Source organism: Ptiloglossa arizonensis, chromosome 1 (genome assembly GCF_051014685.1).
Source record: "Ptiloglossa arizonensis isolate GNS036 chromosome 1, iyPtiAriz1_principal, whole genome shotgun sequence".
Classification (NCBI taxonomy): domain Eukaryota; kingdom Metazoa; phylum Arthropoda; class Insecta; order Hymenoptera; family Colletidae; genus Ptiloglossa; species Ptiloglossa arizonensis.
In genome coordinates this window covers 8,061,680-8,089,522 of record NC_135048.1, presented here as the reverse complement: position 1 = coordinate 8,089,522, position 27,843 = coordinate 8,061,680, and the positions used below count along the sequence as shown (strand labels likewise).

The 27,843-nt window shown below is 37.9% G+C and overlaps 2 protein-coding genes and 4 non-coding genes across 8 annotated transcripts in view; 3 read left to right on the top strand and 3 right to left on the bottom strand.

The window, feature by feature from the left end:
- Positions 1-263: 263 nt before the first annotated feature.
- LOC143150454 (UPF0488 protein CG14286) lies at positions 264-3,513 on the top strand. The gene is made up of 3 exons (XM_076318732.1): positions 264-584; positions 673-1,065; positions 1,166-3,513. The coding sequence occupies exons 2-3, from the start codon at positions 1,045-1,047 to the stop codon at positions 1,679-1,681; spliced, it is 537 nt and encodes a 178-aa protein (XP_076174847.1). The 5' UTR covers positions 264-584; positions 673-1,044; the 3' UTR covers positions 1,682-3,513.
- A 341-nt stretch (positions 3,514-3,854) lies between these two features.
- Trnar-acg (transfer RNA arginine (anticodon ACG)) lies at positions 3,855-3,927 on the bottom strand. Its single transcript has one exon. It is a non-coding gene; the product is annotated as a tRNA-Arg (tRNA).
- A 1,458-nt stretch (positions 3,928-5,385) lies between these two features.
- On the top strand, positions 5,386-5,458 carry Trnar-acg (transfer RNA arginine (anticodon ACG)). Its single transcript has one exon. It is a non-coding gene; the product is annotated as a tRNA-Arg (tRNA).
- Positions 5,459-5,714: 256 nt separating this feature from the next.
- Positions 5,715-5,787, bottom strand: Trnar-acg (transfer RNA arginine (anticodon ACG)). The gene has a single exon. It is a non-coding gene; the product is annotated as a tRNA-Arg (tRNA).
- Positions 5,788-7,242: 1,455 nt separating this feature from the next.
- Positions 7,243-27,843, bottom strand: part of LOC143151050 (ribosomal protein S6 kinase alpha-5) — a 46,312-nt gene continuing 25,711 nt past the window's right edge. For all 3 annotated transcript variants that reach the window (XM_076319817.1, XM_076319808.1, XM_076319800.1), the window contains exons 3-7: positions 21,156-21,230; positions 20,219-20,437; positions 18,693-18,808; positions 17,400-17,600; positions 7,243-16,489 (exon numbers count right to left, since the gene is read on the bottom strand). In XM_076319817.1, coding sequence (XP_076175932.1) covers positions 14,531-16,489; positions 17,400-17,600; positions 18,693-18,808; positions 20,219-20,437; positions 21,156-21,230 — 2,570 coding nt within the window. In that variant the 3' untranslated portion in view covers positions 7,243-14,530. The remainder of the gene's footprint in view (positions 16,490-17,399; positions 17,601-18,692; positions 18,809-20,218; positions 20,438-21,155; positions 21,231-27,843) is intronic.
- Positions 9,251-9,323, top strand: Trnar-acg (transfer RNA arginine (anticodon ACG)). Its single transcript has one exon. It is a non-coding gene; the product is annotated as a tRNA-Arg (tRNA).

The window sequence follows — 27,843 nt, the reverse complement described above, 5'->3', positions numbered from 1 at the left end:
AAACTTCTGTTTATCTTATTTAGAATACTGTTTAGATTATCATATCATTATTTAATCTAATGATCAGTTAATGAACTGACAATTACTATGACTATTTAGCAACAACATCTATGAAATAAATTGACTCCTTGGAGATGCGTAACCAGATTATTTACCTGTCGTAGATATTAAGTGGTTTTTTTACCTGTTTCGAAGATGTTGCCACATTCTTCTTCTTAAAAGTAATGCTTTTCATATCATACGAATAGTGGCTTGCAAGCCATTTTACTATTTTCCTGTCCCTTCCAACATTATCGATTCAGATCGAAATGTAAAAGTTAAAAATAGACATGACAAAAATTATTTTACTAGCAGTGGGAATCACAAGTGAGATATATCAGTCTATGAATACCAACCTCGTAATATACGAGTGGTGTTAGGACAGCTTCTTCGTTGAAGAATGGTGAGTTTAGGAACTATATTCAACTGAATCACCAAAGTCAGTAAAGGTAATAAACGTAGAAAACTTCCCTGTGCCTAAATACTTACGTTGTCGACAAAATCATGCGATATTAAAAGCACTCAAACAAGCTAACGTCTCTGTTGTAAGAAACATTATATTCTTATATTTTAATAAAGAAACGATTAAACAATATAAGAAACTTTCGTATTTCTTTTTTTGACTCAATATAGAATCGCATAAAGGTAATAGAAGCGAAGGTGGAAAAAGTAGAAAACTACATATATTACTTGAAATTAGCAGAGAATCAAATACTAGAGGACGACAATTGACTACTCTGACCAACCACACGACGAGTCACTTGCTTTCACAAGTTAATGAATATAGTTTCTAAACTGACTATTCTTAAATAAATAGATCGCTCCAAAACCAACAATGTTACGGTCGGTATTTTAAAACGTGTCGCACCACTCATGTAAAGTAAAATACCTGTTCTATATGTTATCTGTGAAGCAAGTATAACAATATTGAAATCACACATAACCAAACAAAACATCAACAATTGAAAAAGTGACTGAATTACTTTATACTAAATGTAATTAAAAATGCCTCCAAAGCCTAGAACGGTATGCTATTTTGATTTTTCTGTTTCTTTATTGTTCTTTTAGTAACAATAAATAATTGAAACAACAATTTGTATTCTTTGATATCTGACAATACTTTCAGAATGGTAAAAAATTGACAATGAATATAAAACATGCAAAACCACCAAAAGTAATGAATCCTTCAAGTTCAAATGCAGAAACTAAAAGTGGTTTAAGCCAGGAAGCTGAAAATCTATTTGAATTAGAATTATCCTGGTGTATCCAACAATTAAAAATGTGTCTAGATACTGGCAAACTTCCTGAGAAACAGGCACGCGATCTAAACAAAAATATAAATATTTTAAAAAGCAACACTGTACCACTGGTAAAAAAGAGACAAGTAATGTACAATACTTTAGGGAATTATAGAGAAAAAATGTCATTGGACGAGCAGAAACATGGTAAAGCTGCATCTTCTATAAAATTTATAACTCCGTCCATACAAAATAAAAAATGCGTGTTTATAAAAAAAGCTGCTTGCAATTTGACAAAAGAAAAACAGCACTTGGATAATGATCCAATGTTTTTCAATGAAAATACTGTTGCTATTAACAATGCACAGACTGAATTTAAGTTTAATTTTGAAGTTAAAGAATAAAAACGAATTTTGTATATCTTGTTTCATGCGAATGCTATTACGCATTCGAAGAACATAATTATTTTGAGAGTATTTTTGAAAAATTTTAACTGAAATAAGATACAAAAGATACACTGAATAACATGGACTAATGCCGCACAAGGAAAAAATCACAAAGTTTTAATACCTATTCAAGCTTCACAGAATGTTATTACTAGTTTTTGATATTAAAACTTTGTAGTAGGTTATCGATCCAATAAATATGTTATTATTTATTAAATATACATCGTTACATCTTAATATATTTACAAAATTAGTTACATGTATCACAATTCAATTTTTAAATGTTGTAATATGTATTTTGTACAAATTTCTCATTTGCACAGATACTCACTTTAAGTTTAAAATATCATGGAGCTGCTAAAAATTTTTATTTCGTAGCATTCGCAGTATCTAGTCTATAAATATCGAAATTCATTCTAATAACGCCATAAAACATCTTTAATAAATAACGTTTTATAAATTAACATTTATAAATATCAATAAAATTATTGGTACACTATTTTTATTTAACAAGTCTCCGTATCTAAAATACACATATTAAATTTATTCTCAAAATGCAATGAAATACATTTAAGAAATAATATTACAATTCCTTGATTGTTATGAGTTACAACTGAAAAACACAATGATACAGCCATCTAGCGGTAAAGCAGTCAAACTAATTTTAAAACTGTACCAACTTTACCGACTAATTATAGATAATTTTTTCAATCATTCACTGTTTTTAATTTTGTATTACTTCTTCATTTGGTCTATCTATCTACGTATAACATATTATTAAAAATTATGTTCATTCGATATTTTGATTCATTGTCTATGTATAAATTCGTATAAAATTCATAAAATTTAATTAATTATTTACAGTTTTTATTTCTTAATCATGTATTAACTTGTTCCGTATTTTTCGATTTCACTTACATAACTTGTTATATCCATGAACGATGAGGACTCTCGCATCGTATTCGCCACGGGATCTTTAATTTTAAACTTCGTCTAAGCTAGTTTTAAGGCCACCTCTGTAATCTGCCAAACAATTATCGAATAAGTAGTTTATTTTTGCTCGCTCGCTTGTCTCTCACTCCGGTCACCTCTGCTTGTTGCATAAGCAAGTGACCAGCCGTGATAATTGATCCGAACGGTCAGTTGTCGTCTACTCTGGTACATCCGCTTATAGAAAAAGATGTCTCGGACGCAGAGGGATACACCTCTCTCGGTGACGCCAAACATTTCTTTTTCTTCAATCGGGTTTGCTAAGAGAACACAGGAACGACTTAGATTCACTTTTTAGATTCTTAGCGATCGGACTGCATAGTAGTAAGATTTCCAGATATCAAAGGATGATTTAGAAATTTGGAAAATACAGAAAATTATAGATATAGGATTGTCTCAATTGACATTATATAATGATAAGAAAAATTTAATAACCTACCCCTCTCTTATTTCATTTACTACGTCGCTCTTGAACTTTACGTTACATTTTACATGTATTATTTTTCTTCCTGTACAAATAGAAATTCGTTATTCTCGATTATAACTATAATTGTCCTGTTAATCGCGTACATTAATTTCCACGTTAATATGTAATAATAAATACTTTTCAGTTTATCAGTTTGGTAATTAATTCCTGTCGCCATCGGTGAATATAAATACTCACTGAGTACAACATTCAAGCCAAATATTTTTATTCAAGCTTCTGCCACACGATAAAGAGTGCTGTTCGGTTGCTATAAGTACGTAAGAGAGACGAAATACCTTTGTTACTACTGGTTGTTAAATATATCACAACTAAATGTTTATTTACATAATGGATTTTCATTGTCTGAAACGTTGGACCCCGCTGCCATTATGAATTCGTATCTTTTTAAATACGTGACAATTTTATTAAAAAACGAACGTATTATTTTAAACTTTTAACCCACGTAGCTAGTTTATCGGATATTTCATAGCGTTTAGAGATTTTAACAGTTATCGATCTCTTTCAAACCTATTTTTTATAGTTCGTCACATTCACCTCGGTTGAATTTTTCAACTTGACACGGCTTCGTATATATTTTGTACGATACGAGTTGATAACCGTGTTTATTATGAATGACTGAAATGTTTAAAATGTTTTTAGCAGAAAAAAGTTACTCGATCCTGCCAGGATTCGAACCTGGAATCTTCTGATCCGTAGTCAGACGCGTTGTCCATTGCGCTACAGGACCCCGTTATTACCCTCTTAAATAGTACTTTTTCTTTATAGAGTATTTGAAGCAACAAGTATGCTCAGTACTTTGGAACAAAAATTGGTAACATGCAAAGAAAAACGTGACATGAATAACACGTACAGGGTATAAGGTAGATATTGCAAACAATATTTTTTAATATTGTTTGGCGTCGCATGAAACGGAGACTCCGACCCCCCTTTCCAATGTTATCGATTTTGACGAAAATAAAATTTCAAAGTTATCAGATGTAGAAATTAAAAATAAATATGACAGGAATTCATTATTTTCGTAGCAATCAAAATCAGAGATGAAATATGGAATAAACATTTCATCTAATGAGGGTATAAACCTTCCATCTATACTAAGTTGTTTGTACCTTGATTTGTACTAATTATAATTATTAATAATTTTTATCGAACAACAGTTGAAATAAAATGTTCGTAGAATTATGCTGGGATACATCGTGTAAGAAATAAAGGTATATAGGTTAGAATTCATCGTGCAAATTCATATCCGGATTATTAAACAAATTTACATCGTTTAAAAATGTGCTCATTACAATTTTTATTAATATTTATACTATTTATAAAGCAATAGAAATCTATTGTATTCCATATTTATAACTTTTTCCTGAATATTTCTTCCGTTTGAGACGCGTTTACAATGTTGAAACAAGTAGTATAAGTAAACCACGCGAGTGGTACGAGCCCATCAGTACACGGACAAATCATTGCACTCTCTTGAAACTTCAATATTATACAGCGAATTATTTTCGAAGCAAGAATTATTCTTCCTTGACATTACTATTTATCGTTGTTCCATTACTAGATTGTTCGTTACTTCAAAATTTTTATACTGTTAAAATTATGCACTTATGGAAACAATTTACTGTGAGAGAATGGTGTTCGAAGCGAAGTGGTCCTATTACGCCATCAAGAGACACAAGCACTATAAAAGGCAGAGAGCCTCTTCTTTCCACTTCAGCATAAACTACTGCGCAAAAATTCCAAAAATTCTTCCATATAAAATTCCGTTCTACGTGTAAGAATATCGCTTCTCTTGTAAAAAATAAATCATTTTCAAGGGCGATAAAAATTTATCAAATGAAAAATTAATTCTTCTCTTTTACAATACGTACAAAAAAGATTTAAAATTCTACGTTCACTACATTTACCGATTTGAGTGGTATAGTTGAATATTGTTTTTAAACTTACCATTTTCAAATGAAGAGAGCGCTCCAGCCCCATTGCTTGTTTTTACCTGGTTGGTCTTTCAGATCATGGGACACCAACCCCCATAAGACGAAATGTTTATTCTATATTTCATTTCTGATTTTGATTGCTACCAAAATAATGAATTCTTATCATACATTGAACTTTGTCCCGAAGTTCTAAGTATAATTGTTGCTTGAAATATTCTATAAAGAAAAAGTACTATTTAAGAGGGTAATAAAGGGGTCCTGTGGCGCAATGGACAACGCGTCTGACTACGGATCAGAAGATTCCAGGTTCAAATCCTGGCAGGATCGAATAATTTTTTAAGTTTAAATAATACAGAACAACTAACCCACGTAGCTAGTTTATCTAAATTATTTCACAACGTTTAGAAATTGTCACAGCTATCCTCTCTTTCTTAACCTATTTTTTATAATTTGTCACATTCACCTCGGATGAATTTTTCAACTTGACACGGCTTCGTATATATTTTGTACGATACGAGTTGATAACCATGTTTATTATGGATGACTGAAATGTTTAAAATATTTTTAGCAGAAAAAAATTATTCGATCCTGCCAGGATTTGAACCTGGAATCTTCTGATCCGTAGTCAGACGCGTTGTCCATTGCGCCACAGGACCCTTTTATTACCCTCTTAAAAAGCACTTTTTCTTTATAGAATATTTGAAACAACAATTATACTCAGTACTTCGGGACAAAAATTGGTGGTGCAGAAAGGAAAACGTGATACGGATAACACATATAGGGTATAAGATAGTCATTGCAAGCAATATTTTTTTCCATTGCATAAAACGCAGGCTCCCAACTCCCTTTCCATTATCGAATTTGACAAAAACAAAATTTCAACGTTATTAGATGTAGAAATTAAAAATAAATATGACAAGAATTCATTATTTTGGTAGCTATCAGAATCAGAAATGAAATATAGAATAAACGTTTTATCTTATGGGGGTTGATGTCCCACGATCTGAAAGACCGACCAGGTAAAATCAAGCAATGGAGCTGGAGCGATCTCTTCACTTAAAAATGGTAAGTTTGAAAACTATATTTAACTATGTCACTCAAATCGGTAAATGTAGTGGACGTAGAATTTTAAATCTTTTTTGTACGTATTGTAATAAAGAAGAATTAATTTTTCGTTTGAAAAATTTTTATCGCCTTTGAAAATGATTTATTTTTTTACAAGAGAAACGATATTCTTACACGTAGAACGGAATTTTATATGGAAGAATTTTTGCAATTTTTGCGCAGTAGTTTATGCTGAAGTGGAAAGAAGAGGCTTTTTATAGTGCTTGTGTCTCTTCATGGCGTAATAGGACCACTTCGTTTCGAACACCATTCTCTCACAGTAAATTGTTTCCATAAGTGCATAATTTTAACAGTATAAGAATTTTGAAGTAACGAACAATCTAGTAATGGAACAACGATAAATAGTAATGTCAAGGAAGAATAATTCTTGCTTCGAAAATAATTCGCTGTATAATATTGAAGTTTCAAGAGAGTGCAATGATTTGTCCGTGTACTGATGGGGTCGTACTACTTGCGTGGTTTACTTATACTACTTGTTTCAACATTGTAAACGCGTCTCAAACGGAAGAAATATTCAGGTAAAAGTTATAAATATAGAATACAATAGATTTCTATTGCTTTATAATCAGAGTAAATATTAATAAAAATCTTAATGAGCACATTTTTAAACGATGTAAATTTGTTTAATACTCCGGATATGAATTTGCACGATGAATTCTAACCTATACCTTCATTTCTTACACGATGTATCCCAGCATAATTCCACGAACATTTTATTTCAATTATTGTTCGATAAAAATTGTTAATAATTAAAATTAGTACAAATCAGGGTACAAACAAGTTAGTATAGATGGAAGGGTTGTATGAATTTTTATGTTGAACCGTAATTGTTACTAACGTATGTCCATTTTCTAAATATTAATATTACAATCTTGTGATTCGTAGATTATAAATTATTAACTAGTATACATAAATACATATTTATTCAGTTTCGAAATAAGAGATTGTTACTGCCATGTGTTTTAGGTAAGGGAAGTTTCAAGATATGAAAAATAATAATCGTTTATTAGATACATTAATGTAACATTTGTTTCATTCTTATTATTTACACAGAACATTTCAAAAATACATATCTTATATAAAATTCCGTTTTCTGTGTAAATCATTTTCAAGGACGATAGAAATTTTTCAAACGAAAAATTAATTCCCCTCTATGAAAATATATATAAAAGAAATTTAGAATTTTAGTTCGTATGGAATAGGAAAAGTTAAATTCTTCATTGTTTAGTATCTAGATAAAAAGTTCATTGCCAAAAACGCAATTTTACACTCGTGCCGTGAAATGTAGTTTCGTAACAACATTCGATAGCAATTTTACACACATCTTCATACAACTTCATTAGTTATCAATAATTTACGTAAATGGTTACACTTATGATATTATTATTTAACGATCGTTGTAATCAGTATTTTAAAAACTTTCTATTTTTAATTTGTACATGTTTGCACTCACATTATGATGTATGGTTTCAAAGCAACACACGAGGCACTTTTTTGGAAGCATTCTCCTTGAAATGAAATTCTTATCAACAATCTTTAAAGTCGATAATTCTTACAGTAATTACATAATCACTTGTTTCGATCTATTAATAACGTACTACTACATTTTTCGTTGGATTCCTGTCGGAACTAACAATGTTAATAGGAACATAGAATGACGGTAGAGGTATTATATAGAAGGATCAATATTGCACTAGAACGATAATAAGTAAATTTACGAACTTTGCTTTTATGCCCCCTGTCCGATGAAAGTCCCCTATTCAAAGGATTATAGAATGATAGTGGAGGCCCTCCTAGACAAAGCGAGATGTATATGTGAACATTCCCGCCTTTTTGTATATAATTATTCCCGATTGAATATTAATAAATTATTTGTTTTGCATTATCAATTTGTAAACGTTTGCAACTGTACGTTAAAGTATACACATACAACTTTTGCAAATATTGTAGCAAATATTGAACCGTAGATTTGTAATGTTATTTTTTAGTGCTCATCTTATTGAATAATTTATTAACTTTTTATCATTAATTTATGCATTCTTTTAAAGGTCGTGGATAATACCGAGCTACATGGCTACGACCCTAGTATAGTCTTTTTAATGTACATATATACGGATAAGTATAATATTGTAACATAAAACATATTTGTAACGGGTACAAAGTTTTCAATATTTTAATAAAACTTATCAACAATATGAATTTTATTCCGATACAATTCAATAAATTCATTTCGAGTGACACAAATAGCTCTCCTTCGTTCCCTGTTCTGCTTCTATTCCCTTTATTTAATCCTAAATTATGTTAAAGTGATATGAAAGTTCCAAGTATCTTTCGATCATGCCTCCCTTAAAATATAAAATGTGTATATAAATACATATTACAGATATCTGAAAATAAATGGAACTTGAAAAATTTTGTTAAGCACTTGGGTAGCTGTAAGTTTACAGTTTAGTGTCACGTTGTTTAAATATTACAATATTTTCTGAGATTGGTAAGTTTGATAGAACCTAGAGTTTTCAAGGTTTACTCTGTTTACCGACTTTGGTGGTTCAGTTGAATATAGTTCCTAGACTCGCCATTATTAAACGAAGAGGTCGCTCCGAAACTATTGACGTTACGTGGTCGGTATTTCAGATCGTGGAACACCAACCCCCATAAGATGAAACGTTTATTCTATATTTCATCTCTGTTTCCGCTTGCTACGAAAATAATGAATTCCTGTCATATTTATTTTTAATTTCTACATCTGATAACCTTGAAATTTTATTTCCGTCAAAATCGATAACATTGGAAAGGGGGTTCGGAGCCTCCGTTTCATGCGACGCAAAACAATATTAAAAAATATTGTCTGCTATATCTACCTTTTACCCTGTACGTGTTATTCATGTCACGTTTTTCTTTGCATATTACCAATTTTTGTTCCAAAGTACTGAGCATACTTGTTGCTTCAAATACTCTATAAAGAAAAAGTACTATTTAAGAGGGTAATAACGGGGTCCTGTAGCGCAATGGACAACGCGTCTGACTACGGATCAGAAGATTCCAGGTTCGAATCCTGGCAGGATCGAGTAACTTTTTTCTGCTAAAAACATTTTAAACATTTCAGTCATTCATAATAAACACGGTTATCAACTCGTATCGTACAAAATATATACGAAGCCGTGTCAAGTTGAAAAATTCAACCAAGGTGAATGTGACGAACTATAAAAAATAGATTTAGAAAGAGATCGATAACTGTTTAAAATCTCTAAACGCTATGAAATATCCGATAAACTAGCTACGTGGGTTAAAAGTTTAAAATAATACGTTCGTTTTTTAATAAAATTGTCACATATTTAAAAAGATATGAATCCTTAATGGCAGCGGGGTCCAACGTTTCAGACAATGAAAATCCATTATGTAAATAAATATTTAGTTATGATATATTTAACAACCAGTAGTAACAAAGGTATTTTGTCTCTCTTACGTACTTATAGCAACAGAACAGCACTCTTTATCGTATGGTACAAGCTTGAATCCGTATATAACTATGTATATAATATATGCATATAGGATGTCTCAAAAGTCTATCGCATAATTTTTTTTATCTATCCGTCAGTATAGTTTCGATTAAAAAACAATGCCTCCGTCCTTTTTATCGTTCAGTCGCAGAACCATAAACGAAACAAACTTTACCATCGTCCAAACTCAAAAGAAATGCTATTCGTTAACATCTATGAACATCAACTTCAACCGCGACGATTGCGATGATATGGTTCGATCGATTTAAATTGCCAAAAGAATGCACTAGACTCTTACGACGCCCTGTATAAATATACGTATTCTCCAAGGATTTCCGTGTTATCTTCTTTCCTTAATAACGTAACAGTGATATATGTATCTAGAAAAAGAGAAATCAGTTCTTCCTCGGACCGGACCAACTGATTCAACTCATAAAGACTCGATTAATGACTTTTTTTTTTTATACGATTCTAAATAGAAATATCCTTTTATTAAAGAAATATGATTTTTCTAATATAGTCTTATATTAAATATATAATTCTTTATATCTGTTCATTTTTTTTCATTAAATATTTCTTTGTTTCGTTTCTTTTTTTTTTTCTTTTTTCTTTCTTCCTTTCATTCTTCATACACGATAAACTGTTACGCCCGAAAATCACGATTCAGTTTCACGCTCTCGACAAGGTAAGCGCGGTTTCATTTTTGGTCTTTGCAGAGCAATTTTATCGCTTCGGTCGTCTTTGGTAGAAGCACGCGTCTCCGTGGAACGTTTATCCACGTACTCGATTTTAGAGAATTTTCTCGGTCGCGTCTCTCTGTTCCCTGAGTCGGTGTACAACCATTTCAGTCTTCGCCCGTCCCTCTTTAATGCCACACTTTTTTTTCTCACAGCAATCAACACCCATCAACTCCTTCCTTTCATCCTTAAAGGCTAATTCAACGTACAGCGTCTCACAGACCTGTTACCACGCGTTGCGATAATAGCCCATCGTAAGAATCGCTAATTCTCCTAATTCGAATGCAACGTAACATAAACGCGGGCATTGGATGATTGTACATTAAAAAAAAAAATAAAAGAAAAAGAAATATATCGAAGATACAGAGAAAGATATTCTTTCGCAACGCTTCGTTTTTTTTCTTTTCTTTTTTGACAAAAATAACGTTCGAAGATACGCGTGGTATGGTGCAGCCCTGTACCTCTATAATCCGTGCCCCAAGTATTTTCAAGATCTATTTCCACGCAAACGTAACCACCTCGTACTTAAACACTCCAGTTTACGTTTTTGATTCGTTACGTCGCGCGAAATCGATCGATTCGTTGATCGCGCATCACTTCTACGCATCTTAATTCAAAACAAATCAGCGAGTCGCTGTGTATACAATCGTCCAACAAAGACACTGAAAACACGTAACGAAACGAACTATCATCACGCACCAAAGAAGCAACTTTCTCTCGACGACGTACAACTTCGACTCCTCCCTGCGGCGTTATGACTGACATCGAAACCGTTTGCGTAAAAATCCGACCACGAAATTTCAAACTGACTTTCACGGGACAGCGGTTTTGGACTAGAGTTGTTCGTAGTTTGAGTTCGAGGCAGCGGGGAGGGTCGAAGGGTCGCGTTAAAAACTCCTACGAAAATAAATCTCGCCACGATCTCGAGTCCTCTGAACATTCTCAATCCTTTCGCTGATGAGCGCAGCTCCCTTCTGCTTTCCGTTTTCTAACAAATTCGATGTTCCGCCCGTTAAATCGTTCTAATACATATTCTCGTTCATCGTTCGAAAGTACAATCGAATCAAACTCAATTGGCTGCCAAAGGCCACTCCCCCTCACCGTCAATGGCTACTCTGCGCGTCATTGGCGTGCGCGTACCGTAGCAACGAAGGCAGAGAAGTGGGGGGGAAAGCTTCGTGAGTTAAATTTGGGGGTCAGCCGTCCAGTGGCCTTGAGTGGCCAACTCATTTCGTTCCGACCACCACAGTACGTAAACGCATTCGTACGAAACGAAGGAATTTCGAGAAACACATATAATACTTGATGACCTCATCGACCCTATCATCTAACACCCTAGAATGTACACATGTATGTTTTCGTATGTCGGTCGTGTACTAGTATATATATATACATATGTGTGTATGTATATATGTATATATATACACACACATACATAGAGACATACATACATACATACGCACGCACGCACGCAGACGCACACAAACGCACACACACACCCCATATACATATACATATATATTCACATATATACATATGTATAACCTACGCGTGTATATATATATATATATTTTTTTTTTTATATATAATATTTTTATAAAGATTCAGGACTAAAAATCAATGTATAAGAATAGCATTCGATATATGCTAGTGAACAGAACCACCGTTTCGAATAGTCTGTAAAATCGACGCTCACCGTGTGTCTCTCTCTCTCTCGTGGGGCGCGCGCCTCTTTCGTTAAATAAATAAGTTTTCCTCGCCGTTTCTCGATCCTCGAGAAACCCGCGATGCACACACCTACTTGAAATTGTCTTTTCTTCCACTCGCCGATCGGTGGCGAGCTTCTGAGGCACATTTGCTATGTATTTTCAGGGAGTGGAGGGGGGAATGGGCGGGGCAAGGAGGAGGAGCTTCGCGGTGGTCCTCGCTCGAGACGATGTCGCGCATGCTCGGCTCACCGTGTGTACTCCCCTTTATCACGGAACGGTTAAGGTTAGGGGCGAGTTAGAAGGCGACTCGGGACGTTTAGGAACACGCCCGGGGAAAACGATGAAAGCGCTTCAACGTTTACGTTTGATCACAGACAACGTGACAAAGAAATCAACGCGAAAAGGAGGCTCTGATGCGTTCAGGATCGGTCGCCATCTTCCCGTGGTTTACGATAAGGCGAAATAGGACTCTGTATAAATCGCGCGCTAATGATCGGATCGCGGTAAGGACGATGTTCCCTCGTTAACAAACAACGTTTACATTCGTTATGAGAACATAGCGTGTGCGTATGTATATAAGGATATACATACGTATGATTACTATCGACGCAGTAGAGCTGAGCGAACATAGTACTCGCGATAGAAAATAGTAGAGAAACGCTTCACATTGTCCGTAAAGCCTTGATCAAATGATATTTTCGCGTTGATCGGAAGTTTCATCAATCGATAGCGAAGATACGAGGAAGTCGAACGAGTGGCTTTGAATCGTTTCTTTTTCGTTGTTACTTTCAAAAATTTCACAGTTATGTTTAATCTTTCTCAGTGTCGCTATATAGTTTCTATATAGAGTTTCCTAGAAAAGGAACTTTATCAAGTGTTTCGGAATCAATTCAATCAAGTGAAAAAACTATATCTTCGAGCAATCCCTGATCGGATATTACCATGATAACTGATGGTGTAAATTTGTTGCAATTTTCATCGTGCAGTGGTTCTCAACTGTTACTGTGCAACACACTGGTGTCCCATACTGTACTGCTCTGTATAACAAACGAGGAACTAGTTAGATACTATTTTAGAATGGAATTTGTCATGAATGTTCATGGCAAGGTAACATGAAAGATTGTTTAAATACGTTTGCTATATAACATATTTAATCTGGCTTTAAAGGTACAGGTTACTGTAATCGAACGTACAGTTCACGTTAAAAAATTAAGAAATATCTACGACTTCCTTGTACCTTCAACAAGACACTTAATTGAACGTGGCACATGAACAAGACACATTAAGATACCTTAATTTAGTCAATACTAAATATCTTCGACCAAAAATTAATCAACCGTGTTCGTTCAGATCGTTCGTACAGTATAGGACACACGATGAAAGTAGAAATTATTTTCCAAAGATTAAGGAAACGGTGTAGTCCTTATTTTCTACTGGAAATACTATTTTCCACAGCTCCGATCGATAATACGTAACCCTAAGCATGGCATAAAATTAAACGTATCTACAATAATTTAAAGATTGCGATAAAGAACAGTATACGTCCAGAGATCCCGTTACGAACCGAGCACGAGTTTGTCAAAATTTCGGAGCTTGATTGAAAAAACTGATCAGGCATTTTTGGCTTCTCGCTTTACACCGCAACGGTAGAAACAATTGGGGGATCACGATTTAAAAAAAAAAACAAAAACTAAATATTATTAGTTAAAAAGGTGTTGCAAAGTTATACGTTCTCGTTAAGTTCCGCTCGATGTACATCTCGGAACAATACACGCGGTACACGATAAGAAAAACAGAATTGTCCACTGTCGGACGCACGTTTGCGAACCAACACGACTGGAGCTTCGTCTTTCCCACACTACGCGCGCGCGCATCGTTTGAAAAATCGTTTCGAGCGAAAGTCATCCCGAACCGACAAATATCTTCCGTGTAAAATCTTTCGAAACCTTTCCCTTCGTGTACCCTTAAATGTTAAAATTCCTGGCGATCCGCCAATTATTCCTACGTGTTGCAAAAAAAAGCGTGGAACATATATTTAACCTGACCGCAACCAATATAGAAGAAACGTTTCCCGTTCGGTGTGCGAGACGCCAAGTGGAAACGGTCACGAAACGGCGACGAACGCGCGGGAAATTCGAAAACGGAGTCCCTGGCCGCGGTTCCGTAAATAGGAATGACGCAATGGGTCGGTCGCTCGGTCGCTCGGTCGCTCGCGTGCGAGCTTCGAAGGCAGCAACGTTGCAGCATCACGTGAAATGCATAGGAGACACGAGGAGGTGCGAGCCTGCCGAACCGATTCGAAGAGAAAACTAAAACAATACGATCGGTCTACTCTACGATGATGGTGGCTAGTCGTTTGGGCCGTTTCCCGGCCTTCTGTTTACGATGGAGGTCCCTGGAGTCGGTGCAGGAGGTCTCGCTCGACTCCGTCGAGCCGTCCGCGTCGTTCCCGGTTTGTTCTTCCAGTTTTCGTTTCCTGGACCTGGTAACCGGGCCGGTTCTGCTCTTGTGAGCTTCGCAGTCCGGGTGCCTCTTGTGACGTTTCGGTTGGGGCTCGTCGGTGTCGTCGTCGCGTTTGCGACGTTTCTTGGGTGTTTCTTGTTGCAGAATTCTCGGCGAGTTCGAATCGGAGGAAGACGAGAGGGAGCTAAGGTACTCGTTCACCTTGTCCTCACCGAAGTCGAAGGCGCTGGGTTGGGCCGGCGAGGCGGACGCGGTGGGGTTAGTCGCGGCGCTGGGTGGCCGCAGTAGGAGCACCGAGGGACTGGACGAGGCGGTGGATGCCGAAGAGGAAACGGAGCTAGAGGTGGACCGTTTGTGCAGCTTCCTCCTCTGCGCTAGCCGGGCACCGTCCACCTCGCGCAGCCTGAAGCCCTCCGGTTTCTCGAGGAAGCTGGCGGTGGTGTTGACGTCGAGCACGATCGTGTCAACGGAAGTACTGGATTCGGCCAGCCACGGGTGGTTCGCTAAACCGGTCGCTGTCAGTCTTTTGGTCGGGTCGACGGTCAGCAAACCCTTGGCGACCTGTTTCGCGAGGACGGAGACGTGACTCCACGCGTCACCGTCGAAGTCGATATCCCCGGCTCTGATCCTCGTGGCCAGATCCGGGGACCCGGTTCTGAACAAAGGTTTCCCGGACAGCATGGAGTATAGGATTGCGCCGAGGCTCCAAAGGTCGCAGCTCTGATCGTAGCCTTGTCTGGCAACGACCTCCGGCGCGGCGTACGGTAGTGTGAAGCAAGGTGTGTGCAAAGGCTCGCAGCCACGTTTTATCCTGGCGAATCCAAAATCGACGATCTTCACCGACGAGTCCTCACCCTCGTGAGCGAACACTATGTTCTCGGGTTTTAGATCTCTGTGCACCACGCCTCGCGAGTGCATGAAGCGCACCGCGGACGCCAGGTGTCGCATTATCCTGCTCGCCTGTTGCTCGGTGAATGGTCGCGGTCTTCGCAGTAGCTCGCCACCGGACAACAGCTCCATCACCAGGTATGTGTGCGCCCTGTCGTGGTGCACCTCGATCAACTTCACCACGTTCTGATGGCCCTGGCAGGTACGTAGCAAACTGGCCTCCCGTCCGCAGTCGATCCTGCGACTGACGATCTTCACCGCGAACTCCTGCAACGTTTTCCTGTGTCTGCACTTGCGACACACGGAGAAGCTACCGTCACCGAGTGCCTCCTCGCGCGGATCGAGCTCGTAGGTCTGGAAGAATGTGGACTCCTCGAATCTGGCGGCCAACACGTCCGAAGCGGAAGGTCGTTGGGACTCGGTGCTGGCCTTGGTCGCTTCCTTGAAAATGTCCTTGCTGACCACGTTGTCACCGAACAGTACAGAGGGCGCCACGTACGAGTAGCCCCTGAAGATCTTGTCGTAGTTGGGCGGGACCACGGCCGGGCTGTCGGCGGCGATCATCTTGGTGAACTCGTCCGAGAAGTTACTGGTGTCCAGCTCGTGGGTGATACGTGGAACGAACGGCGGTGGTATCTGTCGTCTCTCGAGAGACTGCCAACTGAACGGCGGCGGTGCTTTCCTGAAGAACGGGTGATCCTTCAGCTCTCTGGCATCGTCGGGACCACCGCCGAGCCTCTGACGCGGATCTTTCACCAGAAGGCGAAGTATGAAGTCTCGAACGGTGGGGCTCAGGTGGCTGGGTATAGGCGGGTCCGTCTTTAGTATTCTTCGCGAGATATCCTGCTGGGTGTTCTTCTCCCCCTCGACCGTAAAAGGCGACGCGCCGGTCAGCAATTCGTATGTGAGCACGCCCACGCTCCACCAGTCCACCGCCTGAAAATTGTTCACCAATGTTTCATAGGGATTTTTCAACGTTCAACGTTCTTGGAATTCCCTAATCTTTTACACACTGTACGCGACCGGTCGCCGTGATAAAACGGTGTCGAATTATTCGTTAAAATGTTCAGTTTTCTCATCGAATATTACACGAGAGCGTAGAATCGAATCTAGATTCTATTGTTTCGAATGGACCGAGAAAAACGAGAAACCGAGATCTCGGTCTAACGGACGCGACTTTATCGTTTCGAATGGACCGACGAAAACGAGAAACAGAGATCACGGTGCAAAAGGTTGCAAGTTTAGTTACACCTGCGCAATCGACGCCGAGTTTGCTATTCGAGTCTTGTACAGGGTGTTCAAGAACAGGGTTTCTCATCGAATATTACACGAGAGAGTAGAATCTAATCTAGATTCTATTGTTTCGAATGGACCGAGAAAAACGAAAAACCGAGATCACGGTGTAAAAGGTTGTAAGTTTAGTTACACCTGCGCAATCGACGCCAAGTTTGCTATTCGAGTCTTGTACAGAGTGTTCAAGAAACAGGATACCGGTTTCAATCTTCGAAACGGTTCTGAAGCTTTCTCTCTCTTAGTAACAATTTTTGAGTGTGAATTTTTCCAAATGGGAACCCGAGGTTTGCGGTTCAATCGAAAAAATGTCGCAGAGGTTGCACCGAGTAGAAACTGTGGCCAGATTTTGGGACACCTCCGGGATCGAAGGAGAATAAAACGTCGCGTGGTACTTTTGCGTGTTTCCCAATTTACCGAGAGCTTCGGCGACCGATTATACGGGACGTACGACGAAACGATAAACATCGTATTTGACAGTGACAAGCTCGAGCGTGATAACGAAGTTCCAAGAACAGAAGGGAACAAATCGTGACGTAAATTCATCCTGACTCACAATATCGTGGCCCGCGGAGCCCCCTCGTACCACTTCCGGTGCCATGTACTCGATAGTTCCGCAAAAGGAGTAAGCGCGAGCGTTGCTGTCACGTTCGTGCGGCAGAAACTCTTTGCTCAAGCCGAAATCTGTTAACACGATATGCCCTTCTCTGTCCAACAGAATGTTTTCCAATTTAATGTCCCTGTAAATGATCCCGAGCTGCAACAGAAAACGTGCGTGTCATTAATATCGTCCACGGGAAACAGAAACGTTGCGGCATCGATACCGTGGATATCGCGTACAAGGTGTCCCGGAAGTAAGTGACCAAAAATCCTCGAGAACTTCGAGCTTTGCTCGCGTGTGGTTCAAAAAACGGGCGATTTTAAACTTTCCAGATTTTTTCCAACGATCGCGACCGTTCAAGGTCACCCGAAGTTCGATGCATCGAAACACCATACGTTTGCGTCTTTAACCGTATTTTTTAAGGTGATAAAAATAAACGAAGAAAAATAATGCGCGTGAAATTCCTTTACGAACGAAGCCAAATTCTTACCTAATTTTCCTTCGCTAAATTTACGCCGAAACTTTCGCAAACAATGTTCGTATCTTCGCTCGATACATTTTTTTAATAGATTCTCCGTAAATTTGTTCGAATCGAAGTCACAATTTCGTTGAATTTTCTTCTCGTGGAAGCAACGGATACGTCGACGATGCGCGTGGTTTAAATTTTAATTTGCAAGAATTTTGCAACTCGAGATACGAGAACGTTCGTCGAGATTGTCGTTTTACACGAATTACGAGAACGATCGGGTCACGCTCGAGTAAAAAAAAAAGTTTCGACGAAATCCCCTCGGTGTCGATGCATCGAACAGACCGAAACAAATGGCACACCTCGTACGAAACTAATTAAACATCTATAAAACAAAGAGTCCCGAACTTGCGATGACGGTATGTTTGCAAAAGTTCCTCGCCGACCGAGCCCGTTCAAGGTAATCGGTGGATCGCGTTTGCAAACACGCTCGAAGGAGAAAAATATTCGCGTTCGGAACACGTTGCTGAAACACCGAATAATATTCCGTTCGGAGTGTGCAACTCGCGTTAAGCTTCGTGGAAACGTTTCGAATCGCTGGATACATTGCTGGCGAACGATAATGCCGCACGAGTAAGCGATCCTCCGCTAATCGTGCAGCGACGGTAGATTGTAAATGAAATTTACACTTACGGGGCAATGGGTGTGTCGGTGTCGCGATATTACAATAAACGAAACAATGGGTACCGTATTACGATAAAGTGTGGAAAAATAAGATTTACTTTGTGCAGATGCTCTAGCGCCAAAATAACTTCCCCGATATAAATTCGCACTTCGTCCTCGGTGAAGTGTTCCCGTTGATACAAATGCGTAAACAACTCCCCGCCGCTGACATAATCTGCAAACGCAAACGTTCACGTTGTTTAACCATTCTCAGAGTTAAGCCTAACGATACACTTCAAAAACACAGTGACGCCCGATTCCATAGACACTCGTACCGGCGATATGTTTAAACGGCCGACCGGAGACACGAGAAGAGATAAATGTAACATTTAACGAATCGGTGTCTTCCTCTTGTCTACGTGTATCTATGAAACCGCGTCGACAAAATGGTGGACCGAAACGCATGAAATGTCGAGTACAATGTTTCAGTTCGTTTGAAATATCAATACGTACTTATCTTGTCTAGAGAAAAACGAAAATAATGCGTAGGCACTTCGTCTAGATTTCATTGTTTCATTGTTTGTCTTTCGACGTTTAAAGGTATCGAGTGGAACAATTTTCTACGATGAGATACTATGGAAAATGTCTGGGTTAGGTATGAAAATTATTGCCGATCAGAGGTATTATTTTACTTGACATCGTCTAAAGCATCATTTGGTAATCTTTTATTGACACAGATATTCCAATGCATTTGTTCAAATTTGATTGCCTCGCTGTCGATATTTATCAACGATCGATCATTATCTTTGCTATTCGAACGTTTTATAAAGGAGAGATTGCGTAGCCTGATCGTGAAGCCAGAGAGAACATTACAATGTATAGAGTCTGCTCCAAAAGTGCATGCAGATGAAACTCAAATACCTGTTCAATTTGTTGACAAGAGTACCATTATCCAAATTAATGACATCTCGGTTCGGATAAGAGAACGTTTGGATAACGGAACACTTTTCTACCGTCCTTCACTCTGTATTCGAGAAAAGATAAAAACGAACATCGATAACAGAAATGAAAACATAATCTATATATAAGAAATATAATCTATATAAAGAAATATTTAAAAACAGGCACTCCGAAACGGGGGTTCTTAACCTTCCGTGTGTCGTGCATCACTTTCGGAGCCTACGGACTCCTTTTTCAAACAAATGTATTTCAAAATCAAAAATTTACAAATACAGAAAGTATTTACAAGAAGAAGAAACAAAAATACTTTACAGAATTGAATATATTTTACTTTCAATTTTTTAACGGACCAGTGAGACTCATCGAGGATAAATCTTGTAAATTATTTTACCTACGATCGGCAGTGAACAAGGAGTTGAATTTGATCTAAAAGTCTATGAAAATTAAAAGTATTTCCATTCAAGTTCACGAACGTTTAAACACTACGGATATTCTATGCATAATTATTCGATACGTATTCTATACACAATACCGATTTCTATACATAACAATGGATATTCAACCGTAACTCGAGAAAGAAATTCGCTTCGAAATGTTTCTTTTTTCATGCGTTTCAATCCACTGGCAATAATGGTGAAATCGTTCGGATCGATTAACGATCCAACGAAACATCACGGCGCTTTACCTAAAATCAAATGGAGCTTCGCGTCCGTCTGAAAGGCGTAATGCAACGTAACTAAAAAAGGACTGTCTCGTACGGCCTCCAGAACTTGTCTCTCCGTCTTCGTGTGCTCCGTCGTCTTCTTCTTTTGCACGATGGACGCTTTCTTCAGGACTTTCATGGCGTAAAGACGACCAGCGTCGGTGCCTGTTCTCTTTCGCACCAGGAACACCTTTCCGTAAGCTGCACAAAAGATTTTCCTGATCTCGTGTACCAACGCCGGCTTTCATGAATCTCTTCGATAATATTTATCACGAGATTCTCCAGTATTATTTATTATTCTTAAATAGTAAACAGAGAATGTGCATGTTATTATTCCCCGTCGATTCACGTGCAAGCAAACACCCAATAATAAAAATTGGATGGAAAGGAGAAGCGAGAAATTCATTGTTCTTGATGAGGGGGGGGGGGGGGGGGGGGGCAAAAATCGGTGACAATTTTCAACAAAATTTCGAGCCACGTACGCGAGTTTAACTTTGCTTAATTACGGAGCTACGACCTTGTTTAAATATATATACATATATATATATATATCATATATTTTTTGTTCAAAGTGTGTTTAACCAGCAATTACGAAAGAGGCCTAAGTTAATATTATTTCATACATTTCGTGATTATTGGCAGATGTAACGTCATAATGTTCAAGGTCGCGTGTGTGAAAAAGATAATAAATTTTTCATTCGAGAAGTTAACATTCTTTCGTTTCGTGTGACCGTAATAGTCGCGGAACCAAAATGGCGGAACTTTCTCCTCTGTTATTTTTGTCTTACGACACACGTTTACAAGAATTATGCTCGTTTCACTAATAACACGAAAAACCTTGTGCAACGAATGTTATTTCAGAATCTGATGAATTTCGTCACGAACCTAATGACTTCCACAAAGAATTTCGTTCACGTACCTCCAGTTCCAAGGACTTTCAGCAAATCGAAGTGCGTCATGTCTACCCTCTGACCTCCGCTGTCTTCCAGGTTCACTGCAACGAGCAAGATTATTTTTAATTATTTAAAACTCGGCGTAATCCTCGCGTTCTCTTATCGTACAATCGTATTTTACGATATCAACACGGTGCGATATTTTTTTAACAGTCTCCGAAATGAGAACTTAATGGCCGCCATCTGGTGGCAAAAATTGAAAACATCTTCGGACCAGCGAAAGAAGAAGAAAAAGAAAAAGGAACACGCATCTTTTCGCATCCAATACTCGATTTTAAATTAATTGCGATTATCGTGCGCGTACAATTTATTCGCGTTGCGATTAGGAGTATTATTATTTCTTGCGTAACACGATAACGTTAATAGTGATCCAGGAACCGTGGATACGAAATCTAGGTTCCATCTTACGAATGCCTCTCACATATTGAACTCTTTGTTCAACAATGAAAGAAAATGACCGTTTAATCGCCCCGTGCGTTGTATTTCTGTTGCTTCCAGAAATAAAAACCAGATGAGTACTTTCATCGAGACACGGTTATCGAAATACTGTTAACTGAACTTTCTATTTGATAGCCTTCGGTCGGACTTTCGATCGTTCGAACTTTCGTTTGACGAACTTTCAAATATCAGACGGATTATCCTATTTCGCCGATTACCAACGAACAAACAGAAAAATCGGTCAGGCCTAGTGTCCAGAGTAGAACAGTTGAACAAGTTGGCTCTGAACTGAGCGTGAGTTGGGACAAGTTAGATCCGAGTAACGACCAGGCTGGATCTTTAATAAAATAAATCAAATCTCGAATAGTCCTCGTGGAATCCTAAGTTACGTATGAAAAAATTAACACCGAACTGGACGTGAATCGAGCTTGGAGTATGTCTGAAAAAATGAACTCTGGATTAGGTACGAAACGAACCGAAGTAAGTTTGGGTCATGTCTAAGCTAGGTCTGAGTTAGAATGATTTAAATCTAGGTTAGACCTATGTCGAATCTAGGTTAGCTCTGGGTTAGACTCGTTTAGCTCTGGCCTGGGCTACGTTACATCTGGATTAGGTCTAGGATAGATCTAGGCCTGGGTAACTTAACCCAACTTACATTTGCAGAGCTATCGTTTCACGGGTCTCTGTGTACTTCGTTATGCGACTTTTTGGCACAATGGAACCGAACATGAACGCAGTTCTATCAGCTCAAAACGTAAGACATTCATCGTATCGTCATGGTCGTCCATTGTGTCGTGAATCGAATTTGTGCAAAATGATCGACAGTTTTCGGTTGAAAACGACCATAAGAAGATTTCTCACTGGAAATTAACACTGGACCGATTCTCGAATAATAATTGATTTTCGCGCGAAAGGTATCGATAAATTAACTCGGAGAAAGAATCGTACGAGCGAACGACAGCTACGTAGATGATTAATAACTTTCGCGTGGTCGTGTGAATATATTTTTTTTCCGGATAGAAATTCTTGAAACGAGAACGGGAGACGACTTATGAAATGACTCGATATTGAAGTCGAATATGATTATTACACAATGAGAGAGGCTCAAGCTCGGGAATGTCGTTTTAAAAGAGACGATGTTGCATTAGTTGTAACCTCGTGGCAATTTTAGCACGAAGAATAAATAGTTCACTAATTATAACGGGTGTAACATAATTGATCGAAACTGTAGGTAGGTGTAAATGGAATGGCTCAATGACTGGAAAGGTGTGAGAATCCATTACTAACTCCCTCGATTAAGTTTCTGCTCTAATTGATTTGCGTTTTCTGCCGTGTAAATCGATAAAGTGCCTTGATTTCGTTACGAAACGACGGTACGCCGTTTTTTCTCGCGGCGTTCAGTTTAGGAAATACGATTTCGACTCGCATGGGTTTATCGCTGCTAACCAGAGCTGGGAGTACCGATTCGAACGCTATGAATAAACTTTGAATATTCGGATACACGTACGAAAATTATTACCGAATATTCGAGTATTCGAGTATCGTTACTTGAATTAGTTAAATACTTGAATATTATTAATAGAATACTCGAAGATTTAAATATCGTTAATCGAGTATCGTTACTTGGATAGTTATATACTCGAATATTATTAAGAGAATATTCGAGTATTTAAATATCGTTAATCGAATATTCGAGTATCGTTACTTGAGTAGTTAAATACTCGAATATTATTAATAGAATACTCGAAGATTTAAATATCGTTAATCGAGTATCGTTACTTGGATAGTTATATACTCGAATATTATTAAGAGAATACTCGAGTATTTAAATATCGTTAATCGAATATTCGAGTATCCGTGTGTCGTTGCTCAAGTATTGAATGGAAATAAAATTTGGAAAATAATGTTTGGATGAATTTTGAGAACTCAACTTTCGAGTATACGAACTACTACGAATATCCAGATACTTAACCGCGTGCACAAAATAATCGAATAGAGAAAAATTTCGCAAATAGTTCGAAATCTAGCCGTTTCTTATTATTTGTTTGTTTGTTTACTTGGACCTTGTGAAGTTATCTGTGACCAAGGTTCTTTCGCGATCGCTTTGTTTAAACGTATTTTAGTCGATAAGACGCGAGAATTTCCAGCGAAATCTAATTTTAATCAACGTTTCGTTTTATTTTTAAACTAAAGACGATCGGCGTTCGCGTTGTACAGGTTGTCCCAGAATTAAAGCGAGCAAACTGTGTCGATGTGTCGAGTTACGTTATACGCGCGGGTACGAAAATAATTTATTAAAAAATTACTAATAAAAGCGAAAGGAAATAACGTGATAATATTCACGAAATAAAACAAAAACTGTTAAACATTCCGAGAGACATCTTCGTCAGAATTACACGAAAAGCTTGTGAGAATATTTATCTAAGAGTAAGAATATTTATCTATTTATCTAACGATCATCGACGTAATTCTATCTACGTAAAAAAAAAAAAAAATTCTACCACCGAAATATAAATCTATCCGAAGAATTTTTTCACAAGGAAGTTGTTCAGTAAATCGATCGCGACGATACATTTCAAGATCATCGAAGTCGCCAAGGTGCTTTCTATTCCCGATAAATGACCGATCCATATTCCTTTCAAGTGACCTCTCGTTAACAGTGCGCTGTACGAGTGAATTGTCGACGAACGCACGTGTGAAACAACGTAAAGCATCGTCCGCGTTTTATTTCTCTGGTGTACGACAGTGTAAAAATTGTTACAGTGTACAGAAAGTGTAGCGGACCCTTCTTAGGTTTCATCGTGCGGAAGTGTCGTGACCTATGGTGATGCAACTTGCACGCGCAGTTCGCCCGCGCAACTTGCACGCGCGATTTTGCACGCGCATGGGGTCCTGTTGCATCATTGTAGAACAAAGTCACACATGCAACCGACGATGCTTTAAATACAACCACAAAGAAACAGTACCACGATTCGTAGCCCTACGCACATTTCGATCGTGCAACTTGTTCACGAATTAATGAATACAGTTAACGAAATGGAAATGATTCACGAGACGATGAATCGCGAGAAGTGTAATAAAAATACACGTTCAATCGTGAGAATCGAATGCACGAATGTCGCAACAACTCGTGTGGGTTACATCGGAACGAAGAACGTATGAAAAAAAAGAATATACTTTAAAAATTAACGCGTTCCGTAACGCTAACGCTAACATTAGTGGTTCGAACATGTACTTACACCGTTCGTTTCAAAGTGTACACGGATATCACGCTTTATTGCTTATTGCGTAATGTTTTGCCCTCTACGATAGGAATCTTTAATAAACGAATTGTGCGTGTCTTCGGCAATAGTCGTCGAGCGGATCAACTTTTGTCGAGAATTGTACGCATTGTGGATCGAAAAGTATTCAGTTCTAGGTGGAAAGGAAATTGTAAAAATTGATGGAACCGAGACACAAATATAACAATGGCTGCCTTGTTACTGATCAGTGAAATTTTTCACTGAGAGGTATCAAACTGTCGAGTAAACGACTGTTCACCGAGCCACTTCCAAACCGGAGTGCTGATACATTACTTACTGTTACCCGGAAGTGGATTAAACCAGATATAACAGTAATGTCAAACTGTTAAAGATATCTTACGATTGTTTAAATAATGAAGGTTATGATCGTGAATTATAAGGTAAATTTCACCCGTTCGCATACTGGACCACGTATACAAAGTATACAACGTGCACGATGAAACACGAGAGCTAATGTTTCTCGTTATAAAACTCTCATTTATCATTACGTTGGATACATAGGAGGAGTTTTTATTTCGACGATCGTATAAATAATGGTATTTTTGGAGACGATAACAGAAATATTTCCGACTACTGACCCAATGGAAAATCAATAATTGCTCAATTTTTTTGTTACGTTTTCCACGGATGATAAGTTCAATGTGAATTTAAATTACCTTTTTTTATTTATCGTCGAATCCAAGTCTAATTCAAAGTTCATTTAAATCGGAATTTATTCGTCACAAGTCGAATACGTAACGTTAGAGATACTTTTGCTAATTAAATAATTATCTGACTTATTTTCACATTTCTTAAGTCAAGCTTTTGTCTTGCATTTATTATATTACTTCTAATAAGCTGAACGTGGTACGACTACTTTGAATACTATTAAAATAATTACATTAATGTGCTACCGAGGATAATCTAACTTGGTAAATTTCAATAGAATTTTCCACGTTTAGTTTACAGCCAGTCACGGAGTTCTTGTCACGTGATTTAGAAAAAATTACCGTGTCATCATTGTTTTCACGGAACATGAAAAGTTTACAATTATCCAACTGTGTTTATTCATCTCCCACTATTGTACTGTCTGCTTGCATCTCGCTTCTGAATTAATCAAAACATACCTATCGCGCAAAGAAACCGTGTATCGGTGTATCAGACAGAATGATTTTACAACTTTAGAATTGATATCCAACAGCCATTTATCATTCCAGTACAGCCAGACAAGGTCAACGAAGGTGATTGCAAAACGATCTTTCAGTGCGCCATCCTGAAGTCCGAATACTGAATCAGCCTGATTGCAATCGACCTCATGAATTAAAAAAAAGAAACAATACATGAGATTATTTGCAACCAGTGTTTAATTTCTTTTTTTTTTATTGCGAAACGGATCACGTAATTGAAATTTTAAATAATAAAATTGTTTCGCGATTCAATTTTAAACATCGAGCTTTCAAGGGTAGTTCAACGTGTGCTTTTGTTACGTATACATCCCGAATGATTAAAGTTTAATGTCGATCATACATTTTCTAGACACTATGTATGTATCTATGAGCGGTAACGTATGTATGTATGCACGGTGGAACCTTGATACTTGCACGCGATCCTCGTCCGTTGTATTGACATTGACAATCGAAGGGGGTGATTGCTTAGCAACAAATGAATCGTGGAAGTATTTATTTTCAGACAATATCGAACCCGATACCACGATAATTTCACGAATTTTAGTACTTGCAAGAATTCATACAACTATACAATCGAGGTTTATACCGTATCTATTTATATTGTATATAACGTCAGACTATAATTCGCTAATTTTTTGAATGAAAATTCTTAAAGTTAATTTACTTAATCGTTGCATCATTTTGTATCTCGCTTCGTGTATACTAATCTCAACGAACCTCGTTCGTTACACTGTACTGACAAGTGGTGTACGCTCACCAATGATTACACGAGAAGTCATTTATAGATTACGTACAGTGAAGGTACACCGTGTAAGTGGTGTATCTCTACCAGCAAGAATTATCTGCAGTTTTAGTGCAACTTTCGAATGTGATGCATTAAATGCATCTTAAGCGTGCAGTTCTAGTGCACTTTACGTTCACTCTACATTTTGTGGAAGTACAGACATAACACAAAAGACGAAAACGATAACAAAGACAGATTGATTAGTCATTTATCATGTTGCAATAAGATTACAAAAATTTTACATGGAATGTTGATGATCCAAGATACCGCGTGCAAAGGTAGATGCACCTGCGACGCTGCTAATGTCAGCAGGTGTGCGGGCGCGAATGAGTGCGCGCGCAACATAAAATGCAACAAGAGCGCAGCTGTGTATTTAAAAACGCGCGGCAAATGGACGAACGCGACAGTCGTGCCGCGTGGTTCCCACGAGGAGGGGGAGGAAGGGAGAAAAGGAGGTAGGAGGAGGAGGTATCTTACCAGGAAAGTGGTGATTTACGTAATTATTGGAATTTCTTTTTTTTTCTTTCACTGAAAAGTTTAAAATATACGAATGCGAACCCTCGCAGACGAATTTATCGACTTTTAAACACACCGGCCGAATTCTTCGAACTCGTTGTAATTAATACTTCAGGCATTCACTTAATTAATCTGTAGCCTTACAAAATAACTTCGTTATTTTTTCCAATTACGAAATCAAAATTTATACATTGTTTTTGTTTTTAGTATACCCCTCCTCTCGATATACAATTCACAGGACATGCTTCCAGAGATACATACTTTCGGAATAGCTAATTTGAAAAGAAGAAACACTTATTTCGTGATTTATAATGGAATCACCCCCTCCCCGGCCCTTTTGGACTGCGATTGTTCGTAATTCCGTTTTTTATCAAACCGTGAAACACGAAACGATCTTGCACGATCTGCGACTCATCGTTCGGTAAATCGATCCGTGACCACGATTCTC

What these genes read in the sequence shown, in the direction of transcription:
- LOC143150454 (XM_076318732.1), top strand. Translation starts at nt 1,045, where the DNA reads ATGCCTCCAAAGCCTAGAACG. An exon ending in TGCCTCCAAAGCCTAGAACG is followed by an intron (nt 1,066 to 1,165) that starts GTATGCTATTTT and finishes CAATACTTTCAG; the next exon opens with AATGGTAAAAAATTGACAAT.